General features: G+C 37.1%; 1 protein-coding gene across 1 annotated transcript; it reads left to right on the forward strand.

The window, feature by feature from the left end:
• Positions 1-1,955, forward strand: LOC125198844 (uncharacterized). The gene is made up of 4 exons (XM_089065234.1): positions 1-184; positions 267-494; positions 557-1,421; positions 1,607-1,955. Exons 1-4 carry the CDS (start codon positions 1-3, stop codon positions 1,953-1,955), a joined length of 1,626 nt encoding a protein of 541 aa, XP_088921360.1.
• Positions 1,956-11,707: the final 9,752 nt, after the last annotated feature.

Genomic DNA, 11,707 nt, shown 5'->3' on the forward strand with positions numbered 1-11,707 from the left:
ATGGGGTCAGGATCTGTTAAAACGTGGGATGCCATGGTAGACTTATTTTTGGAGAAATACTTCCCACCCAGCGAAGTTTTAAAGAGGCAAGCAGAGATAATTCAGTTCCAGATGAAACCTCATGAGACAATCCGAGAAGCATGGGCTAGATTCAAGACACTGCTGAAAAGATGCCCCAAGCATGGTCTAAGTCCGGGACACCAAGTCATAACTTTTTTACAGGGGGTGTACTCCAGATGCAATGCGTGAACTGGATTGGAGTGCAGGAGGAGCACTCCTTCAATTAGGAGAGAATGATGTCATGCAAGTGATTGAGAGAGTAGCTTCCACTGATGAAGGATGGAATAATGAAAGAAATAAGTCATACAGGGTGGCCTCTGCTACAGAAGATGATAGGATAGACAGAATGTCAAAGCAGCTAGATCTTTTGACCACTCAACTGGGGATCAAGGAGATGAGACAACCTGGACTAGAACTGCAAGGAGGAGTTGAATGTGTCAACTATGTGCACCAAGGAGAGAATAACATGAACTTCAACAACTATCACCCAACCAAGGTGGTGGTAACTATAACAACTATGGTAACAAAGTGCATCCCAATCTGTCATATGGGAATCCAAACAATGCTCTTAAACCACCGCCAGGATTCACAGTGTCTAATGGGGTGGTAGAACAGCAGAAAAAGCCTACTACTGAAGATATCTTGGCAGCATTCATGAATCAAACTACCAAGTACATGGAGAAAACTGACAAGTACATGGAAAGCACTAGTCAAAGGTTGGGGAAGGTTGAAAACGATGTGCAAAGCCTGAATGTGCATATGAAGAGCATTGATACTCATATTAGTCAAATTTCTCAAGCTGTAGGTGTCCAACATCAGCCAGAGCAATTTCCAGCACAGACCATAAACAATCCCAAAGACAACAAGGCCATACACTTGAGAGGTGGTAAAAGCTATGAAGGACCTTCCATGCTTGTAGAGGAAAAGAAGAGTACTCTAGAGGTAGATGTCAAAGCAGATGAGAATTCCAAGGGAAAGAATAAGGTGGACATTCAGACCAAGAAAGACGCAATACTAGAAAAGTTTCCCCCTCCCTCCATTCCTACGACAGTTAGAGTGCCCTTCCCATTTGCGGTGAAAAAGAAGAAGAAGTTGGATGAGCAATTCTCCAAATTTCTCGTTATTTTTAGGAAGGTGCACATTATTATACCATATGTGGAAGCTCTGCCAGAGATGCCTACGTATGCAAAGTTCCTAAAAGATGTGCTCTCCGAGAAGAAGAAGTGGATTGATTATGAGACGGTGCACATATCTGAAAACTGTAGTGCGATAATTCAAAAGAAGCTACCTGCCAAGCTTAAAGATCCTGGGAGTTTCAATATCTCATGCGTCATTAGAAATGACAGACAGACAAAGGCACTGTGTGATCTGGGGGCGAGCATAAATTTGATGCCATTATCATTTTTCAGAAAGATGAAGATCGACACTCTCAAGCCGACTACGATCACACTGCAGATATCAGATAGATCAGTCACCTATCCTAAAGGAATTGTTGAGGATGTTCTGGTGAAGGTACACGAATTCATATTTCCCGTCGATTTTGTAGTGTTGGATATGGAGGAAGACATGAATGTGCCGCTTATCCTAGGGCGTCCATTCATATCAACGGGAAAAGCATTGATAGATATAGCAAAGGGAGAGCTCACTCTTCGTATGGGCAACAAACGACTATCTATAATGCTATGAAAAGTCGTGAAGATGAGGAACTTGTTATGAAGATGGAGTGCGAAGCTGTGCATGTTGTAGAGGTCCAAAAGACACAAGAAATTGAGTCCACATTGGGGGATTTTTCATTGCCGCGGTGGATGTTTGGTTCATGTGGTGGATCACTTTCTAAAGAAGAGACTGCACCAAATTCTAAAGTGAAAGAGAAGAAAACAAAAGCTGCAAATTAACCCAAAGTGGAAATCAAAATTTGTGATGGAGCTTTGAAAACTACTTGGTGGAAGAAGAGATTAGCTAGATCATATGCTTCCAAGATTGATAGAAAATCCAACACCACCATTTATGGCGTGAAATGATTGAAGGGGTTGGCAGCGGAAGCGCATGCATAAATCAATTACATAATAATCAGATCTATTTAGCGGATTATTAGACAAATTCTATTCGCGTAATCATCTCACGTATCATGCTCATAACTCAAATAATCACATGCTTTAAATTAAATGAAATCTAAAACATGCTGTTCCAGGGTTTAGCCATTATACCTTGATGATTCTCCAAAGAATCGAAGATAGCTAGCGCCTTCTCCTCGTAAAGATCTTTAGTACAAAACCACGGATCTTCTGACTGGTTCCCGGACTGTGAACTGATATCAGGGTGGGCTGATCTCACCAGCGCACTAGGACTTAAATAGAGAAGACAGAAATCCTTTCCCCGGTAGGAGAAGAATTCGACCACTACAAGAAGTAGGAGGGGCCGAAAATTTTAGATAAAATTAAGTGTTAATTCTGTCTCCTCTATTCTCCTATTTATAATAAGTCACATATTGGGCCCAGACAGGGATCTATGGAAGGCTTTGGATATGGGCTCCTCCAATTAGCTTTTTACTAATTAAATTAAACCCAATTTAATATAAGCTTAAAATTGGAATATTACGAGCAGCCACTACAGAAGTAATACTGCACTCCCCATCCAAATCCGAAATTACAAGTACTTCGGGTTTCCAATACTTTATATTTATTTCCCGCACTTAAGATAGAAACATCCATTAATTAATTATTGTCTGCTATGGACTTAATTAATTAATATCTTATTTATTCCAAGAGAGGACTCAGCAAGAAAATCTTATTTATTATTCATAGAGTAATTAAACTCCAACTAGCTAGGTTCCGAATAATAAAACCTTATTTCAAGCTTCTCTTGAGGATGTTATCAAACGAGACTCACCTCGCGCAAGATTCAACATAATAGCAATCCTAGCACCGCTAGATACTAATCACCACTACCCAATATACCAGGCTTATTGGGTTACGAAAAACCCGCACCATTTGGTAAGTCAAAGTAGTACATAATCAATACCGTATGCTCAATGCTAACGTACATTGATTTAGAAATAATTTACGAGACCTCGTCTTTCAGTAGATAGCATAAAGACTGTCTCGCTGTTAGATCCATTCAGTGCTATACCACACCAACGTCATCTTATTTCAGTAAGGCTTAGAAATAATCGGACTGACATTGCAACCTTTCACGATAGGTAGTCTAAGCCTATCTAGGTTGTGAAATTCTTCTTTTTCTTTGTTTAGAACTGACCGTGTTACCTTAAAGTGGACGACGCCCACAACCGGTCTACTAAAACAAAGACTTAGACTTTGTTAAATTACTTATACATTTAAATATGCAATTAACATCCATTAAATGTAAAATATAACAACATTATGACAAAAATAATCTGTTTATTCATTTGAAAAATAAAATAAGAGTTTTAACAGTATTCAATCACTCGAAAGGTGATTTCTAGTATACAAACTCTAACAATGATGCAGCTCATAGAGGACGTCGAGCCAACGACGATAACCAAGGGCACTGTAGGGGAGGTAACCCCTAGTAGGTAACTTTTAATTTTATCGTTTCTTTTTGTTTTTGGTATGTTGTTTGTGTTGCTTGCATACCATGTAAGTCTTCATTCTCCACCAACTTTTCAAACTTATTCTTTGCTTAGCTTTGAATAAGTTTGTGGGGATGATATAGTGGATAGGGACACTAACGAGGTACGTATCTTATTTCTTTTGTTGCTTTATTTTGTTTTAGGATAGAATTATTTTGTTAGAACTCCTTGAATGCTTGCTTTGATTGGTTGGGTTTTGAAATTGAATTGAAAAATTTGGTAGTAATTTGGGTGAAGACTAGTCGTCTATGATAAAAGAATCATCCACTTTGAGCTATCACTTGACCATTGACTTAAGAGTTTGAGTAATAGGATGCATAAGTAACGAAATGCTTGTTTGCCTTGATTCATGCTATTTGCCCAGTGAGGTTTGAGCTTTTAATTATTTCATGTGTGATTTATCATCAATTGTGATGTGTATCTAGAACTTGCTCCTTGTCTTCTTGAGTTTACATAGTGACCTTAAAGATAGGGGAAGATGTTAGGCCATCGTTGTTAGCCTCATTTTTACCTAAACACTAACCTTATTATATAATACCCTTGATAGCCAAGTTTGAGCCTATTGCCCTTTCTTTTGTCAGGCTAATCAAAGGGGTTGGGAATCCTAGACTCTAGAATTGTTGAGCTATGAAAAGAAGAATTTGGAGAGTTTAGTTGTTGAAAGAAATTGGTTGTGTTTAGCTTATCAAGTTGGTAATTGGTTGTACTTTAAAAAAAAAATTGGTAATTGGTTGTTGAAAGAAATTGGTTGTACTTAAAGAAAAAAAAAAGAAAAAAAGAGAGAAAAAGAAAAAAAAAGAAAAAAAAAATTGTACACGGAGAATAATTTGAGGTCTTTGGAAGTTGAGAAGAAATTAGACAAAGTCTAGTTATTATCGAGAAGTGTTTTGAGAATGATTGAAGTTAAAAGTTGAAGGTTGTGATTTCTTGGGATTTTAACTTATTGGGAATTTAGTCACTTTAGCCAAATATTACCCCACCTTACCAAAGAACCTACATTATAACCTAAATAAAAGACCTTTCAGACTCTAGATTTATTGTCACACGAAGTAGATGAGAGGTTAGACATTGAGCAAGCCTATGGTAAACCATGCATTTTTTATTGATTAGAGTGTTACTTGATATCCTATACACTTTGAGTGAGGTGAATATGCACACATATACATCCCGAGTGAAGCATGAATCCAAGGTAATATACGAGTTAGTAGTAAAAGTGCATTCGACGGCTTAACTTGATGGAATTTGTATTATGATATGCTCCTTTATTCCGTATTATTTGAGATGATGATGATGTCTAAAACTCTTTTGAATCCAAGTTTCTTCTAGTTCTTTTTCTTCATTGCTCAAGGACTAGCAATTGTTTAAGTTTGGGGGAGTTGATTCACTTGGATTTTACATGGTTTTAAAGGGTAGTTTTACTTGGTTTTGATCATATATTTTATACTTTGAGACATGGTTATAGCTACTTCACTAGTATGTTGGTATTTTGACCATTTTGTGAAGATTGTGTAGAAAAATGTACAAAATATGTGGATGTGCAGCAGCTTTAGTTCGAGACAGTTTTTCTGGATATTTTGAAGTCCAATTCGCCTATAATGCATACCATTCTGTTCGTCTTCGAAAGAGCTTCGCATGGATATCTTAAACATCTCAGTCGGAGTTCGGTAAAAGAAGTTATGGCCGTTTTACCAAGACTGCGCAGAGCAGTGACATAGCTGGCGACCCCCCTGGTTCGCATGCAAACAGACCTAGCGACCCGCCAGCAAAACACGCAAAAAATGTCGTATGCAGCTGGCGACTCGCCAGCTTCGACGCACACCCAACCTGGCGACCCGCCAGTTTCGTCGGATAGCTTATTTCGGGCCCAAAGTCAACCCTATGTATATATATGCCTAGGAAACGCCTCCCAACACAACTTACGCGCCTCCTACCCCAAAAATACCACTTTTTTACCTAGGAAGAAGAGAAGAACGAGCAGAGGACGAGTATTCATCGCAAGATTGAAGACGAGGCCTCCAATCCGCCCAATCCAATTTTAGGAGTTTCTACTTTTAGTTTTATTCTTGTTCAAACAATGTTTTTAAATATTTCTTTGAATATTTCTTTGACTTTTGTGTTGAACATGAGTAGCTAAATCCTTTGTAGAGTTCTACGGGGGAGATACAATGATTCTTATGTTTAATTGATTTCCTTTTTCTATGCCTTGACTCATGTGGTTATTTTGATTTCTTCTGTGCTTATACATTTATTTGTCTGATCACCTTATAAATGCATGTGGATTTTACTACAAGAACTGAGAAGTGAGTAGTTTAATTTGAAAGAGAAGAAATTGACGTCTTTGCCAATATAATCGAGAGATTTGAGCCTTTGAATGAAGCTAAGTATCTTAGGATCTATTAGGAGTTGTTGCCTTAGTTCTAGGAAGGAGACTTCGGTTCTAGGTAGCAATCTACAAATTATATGCTTTGAGAAAAGATATAGTTTTACCTTAGTGATAGCTTAATAACCCTTGAGACCCTTTGTTGGCATAGTTTGGAAGTTAATTGATGCATAGGATAGTTGTTATCAATCCCGTAGGATTCTACCCTTCTCATCCTTGATCTACATCCGTTTTTCTCTTATTTGATTTTAGTTCTCTAGTTGTTATTAATTGTTTTTACCTTACTTTTAAGTAGATTTAGAAAACCAAAACTTTCCGAATCATCTCGATAGTAGTTGAGGTTGGTTCGTGGTAATTAGGTTTACACCATTGTCTCTGTGGATACGATACTCTTTGCTCACTAATTGCTACATTAACCCCGTACACTTGCGGATATACTTGTGTTAAAAATAAGTTGAGTCACTAATAGTTGTAAGAAAAATAAAAAATAATACGAAAAAATAGCCAAAAGACAAATAGAAATATTAAAAGTCAAAGAGGACTCAAGTGGCTAGGCCCAATGACTAGCCACTTGTGCTGATTAGCGAATTTTGATAAGCCATGACTATACATAGTATAAATAGTGAAATTGTTGGGGGTTTCATGGGACCTCTAGACCCTTTCGTAGGTCCGCCTCTGCCAATACCAACCATCAGTATCAACATATTACTATCTATCATATTATAGCAATATAATACCCCATCCGTCTACGAAAAATAGTGCACATTTGTCATTTTTTGTTGTCCACCAAAAATAGAGCACATTTAAAAAAAGAGAGTTTTCAATAACTTCTCTCTTACTAACAACTAGTATTGACCCACGTGCAATGCACGACCCAGATAATTCTACTTGCACTAATTTGTATTTGAATTCACATTCATAAAATGAGGAACAATATTGTTATATCAAGTTCTAAACTCATACAATAACCATTTACTCTACCACTAAAAACTCGTATAGTCAAATAAGTTTTTTAAACAATAAATTGCTTCCATAACACGTGTCAATAAAATACTTTTCTTTCTCTTCTACAAAAATATCAACCACGAACACATGTTAATCACAATTTTATACTCCCTCTGTCCCCGATTAAAAATCACACTTTTCCATTCGTTCCATCCCCAATTAAGAGTCATACTTCATTTTTACCATAAATAGTAAGTAGGTCCCACATTCCACTAACTCAATTTACTCACATTTTATTATAAAACCAATATAAAAAAATAGGTCCCACATTCCACTAACTTTTTCAACCAACTTTTCTTTACATTTCTTAAAACTCGTGCTCAGTCAAAGTGTGACTCTTAATCGGGGTACGAAGGGAGTAGTATTTAATTTTTCACATTAGTATATTTTACATTTTAAGAAAACAATAGTTTTATTTATATTTTCAATTTTATAATTTTTATTTAGAATTTGTATTATAAATATATTAAATTATATATTTTGTCTAAACCCTAAATTATGTGTGCATGTTTTATACAGGGAGATATATAATTATACATATCGACATTAATCTTATTTTATAAAATATCAATTTAAAGAATAAATAATTAGTATGTGTTGTGTTCATGTCATATACTTTAGATATATATTTCAACATAAAAATAATACATTATAACATTTGTAACTGTGTGCAAAATAGGAACACAAATAAGCAAAAATAATAATAAATCAATATATAAAATAATAAATTTACAAAAAAAAAATCAAATAACAACCTGATATTCATCACCCTTAATATTATTTTTTTCACCCCACTATTCCCGTCGATATCGATATTCATCATCCTTATTGGGTAGTGATAAAATGCAAACTTATATATTGTACAAACTCAAAACTCCTCAACACAGCTTCAACACAGTTTCAATATAATATCAACACAGTGTAAAATTTAAATATTTTAATGTCAACACAGTATCAATACAATATCAACATAGCATCAATCATTGATTACCGTTGAAATTCTGTTGACATTGGTCTGGTGATCTGTTGACATTTTTCAATGGTTCAGATCATAGTTTTGAGTTTGTACAACATTTAGAGTTTTCATTTGATCACATCCCCATCCTTAATATTTATTTTTTTTCACCCCACTATTACGTCAATATACAACGATTACCAACCTATTCCGACTCGCAACACAACAACGAAGTAGCCGAAGCTATAACTCCCAATAAACACACGGACAATGCCGATAGTCCTACCTAAAGTCCATCTTCACCATCTGATCAATTGGAAAACAAAGTCAAAGTTTAATATCAAAAAATAAAGAACAATTCACAGTCACAAACCAACTGTGAATGCGAATCGAGGACACAAAACAAAAAAAGGAATCATAAAATAGAAAATTGACTTCATGATATATATAATAATATAGATGAAGAAGGGGAAGAATACCAAGTGAATAAATTTCAGCAGAAATTTCAACGAATAGTGTAATGAAAAAAAATGTAGGAACGTGTGGATTATAACGTAACAAATACCATGTATTTATAGTAAAAAAAAAGTTACGTAAGTCTTCTAAACTTTTCACTTTTACCCATTTAGAATTAGAATACGAATAAAATTAATTTTTTTTAACTTTCCTAATATCAAAATTTGTAAATATCAAAATGTAAAAGATGATATTAATATTGGGTCCAATTAGTTATACGACATAAGTTAAATATTTATGAGTTAATAACGGTTACATGTCTCTATACATAACAACATTTGATAGAATTTTCAATTTTATGATTGTGCATTAAATTTTAAAATTTATGATTATACATTAAATGTAAAATTGGCATTTTCTAATTTTTTACTCCCTTTGTCCCATTAGAAATGAAACGTTTTCCTTTTTTATTTGTCCCATTGATAAGGCTAATTTCATGCATTGGTTACGGGGTTAAATTCTATAATTTTCCCAGTCTGACAAGGTTTTGTAAGCTAGGTGTGTAGAGAAAATGCCAGAACCAGGAAGAAGGAGAAGATCGCCTGGAGACGGAGGCTGGCAGAGAAAGTGAGCAGGAAAGAAGAAGAATGACAAAGGAGCGTCCTAGAAAAGGGCAGAATGGGGATTACAAGGAAGAATCTAGAAGCTCCATTACTTATAAATAAGAGCACGCGGCGTACATGAAGATCATCATCCATCATCTTTAGCTCTTAGCTCATTTTTCTCACACTCTACACACACACTTGGGGAAATCGATTTGGGGGGGTTTTACGGTTCAAAGTTTCATCAGAGTTGTGCAACACCGTCTCTACGAGAGGCGAAGATACAATCTACTTTCTGTTTTAAATTTATGTTTCTGAATTTCCTGAGACTTCGCTGTTCGAAACTCGGCCGTATTTTGTTAAATATCTGTTGGATCTGCACTCGTTTAGCTATGAAAGTTATTTGCTACGGTTTTGTTTCATGTTATTGATACTTTTCTGTTTACTTTGGATGCTTTTAGCGATTGATCTGATTTTTGAGTTGAATTGTGTGGAGATCGTAGTTGATCGGTTGGATCTGGTTGAATCTGTGTGATCGAAGATGAGATTTGCCGTGGTATGTTGTGGATGGCTTGGATCCGGAGTGGATGAAGCATCCAGTGTTTGGATCTGTTCATATCTGCATGGTTTTGATGTTTAGTTTTTGTTTTCTCATTTACCTCGTGTAGGGATAGTAGATCTGCTTAAGTATCAGTAGTTAATCGGTTTAATTTAGCTTGCTTTGTTTCATTTTATAGTTTGCTCTGTTTTCCTCTGCATTTTGTGATTTAGGATCGCTAGAGAAGATGAAGCTGGTAATTAATTGAACCTTTAGTTAGTTATTTTGCAGCCTTTCATTCGTACTTTGCTAATTTGGGAAATGTCCACGATCTGTTATTCCTCTGTCTAGGTTAATTTTAGGAAGTCGTTTACTAGGTCTGGTAAATTGTTTTCGCTGGAGAGTGATCTTGTGCGCGTATTGTTTTCTAGTCATGCATGTTTCCGTTATATTCACCTAGGTCTAGCTGTTAGAATAGAGCATTTCATTTCCCAAGTCTAGTAGTTAAGTCTCAACCCACAAAATGTGTGGAAGCAGCCAAAACAAGTGTCCAAATTCTCTTGCATGTTTACTTACGCATCCATCTCTGTCGGATTCGATCCCTACTTCCTTATGCTATTTTTAGTACAGTGGGTTGAGGGTTTTGAAAAACAAGGGTAAGATTGTGTGCCCAACGACCGAGGTTTCAACGATTCTCTGAGTTCCTGGACCTCGTGATCTAGTGGATTCTCTGGATCTGAGAAGTCTGAATATTTTACACACGACACTACTTCTTACTACCACTTTTCAAATGGCGCTGTTGCCGGGGATGGATGGCGTAGTTTGTTTGCGTGTTTAGAGATTTGGCGTATATAGTTTAATTTCCTTTTATTTGTTTTTCCTTTTCAGTTTATGAACAGAGGCTCACGATTTGGAAACTGGAGTTACTCATCTGGGTCAAGGAACGCTCAATTCAGGTGGCAGGTTAAGGAGTCAACATCCACAGTCACCACCAGATCGGGGTTAACAACCGGAGATCCATTTCCGTTTGGCTCAGAGAGTGACGAGGACTGGAATTCGCCAGGCAGAGAGGACCCGAAGTCATCGTCAGAAACAAAACACTCATAAACAGAGGAGGAAGCAGACGTTGATATGGCAAACCTAGTAGATCCTGATCCTGAGATCGGTTCGCTCACTGCACATCTAGATGGCGGACCAGCCCATGCTATTGTCTCGAATCAGCGTCAGAGGTCCATCGACATTAAAACGAACGTGCTAGGCGTTCTACCCAATTTTTCAGGACGGAGGAATGAATGTCCCTATGAGTTCCTAAATGAGTTCAGGAAGCTATGCAGCATTCAAAAGAGGCCAAATGATGCGACTAAGGAGGACTATCGCCTGCACCCAGTCCCATTCGCTTTGAAAGGAGAGGCTAACACATGGCTGTTGAGGTTACCACTGGACTCAATTCATACCTGGAAGGATTTTAAATTGGAATTTCTGGACTACTTATTCCCGTCAAACAAAACTAATGCCCTCAAAAAGGAGATCCAGGAGTGTAAACAGGACTATGATGAGTCCTTAAGTCAGTATTGGTCACGGTTTAAGGGGCTACTCGATGCTTGCCCAAATCACAGGATGATGGAGGCTGAGATCTACTACCTATTTTATGAGAGAGCAAATCTTGAGTCTAAGGATCTGATGAATTCCTCGAGCGGGGGAAATTTCACCAAGAACAAGGCAAGTGAAGCACGAGAAACCCTGGGGAGATTGATCGATGCAAAGAAGGCTTATGACAACCCGCACACTCTTATGAGAAGAAGTTCAACAAATGCAGTGAAAGAGCAAGAAGGAGAAGGAGTTGGGGACAGGATAGATCGATTGGAGAAGGCATTTCTAAGCGCGATTGAAAAGAAGAATTCCCCTGCCTCGCAGGAGAAAGAGAAGCCGCCTGGTCAAGAGGAAAATCAACTCCAACTCTATTATGGTCCACCACCCGATGGAGAATTCCAAGCCCAGGTGAACGTTGTGGGGAATTGGAATCAGAATAATCAGAACACAAGCTGGAACTAGTGGAAGATTAAAGAGGCCCCAAGGAGAGACAACCCCTGTTTCAGATGGG

Source organism: Salvia hispanica, chromosome 2 (genome assembly GCF_029641045.1).
Source record: "Salvia hispanica isolate PSC_SH4W2 chromosome 2, Shi_PSC_v1, whole genome shotgun sequence".
Lineage (NCBI taxonomy): Eukaryota > Viridiplantae > Streptophyta > Magnoliopsida > Lamiales > Lamiaceae > Salvia > Salvia hispanica.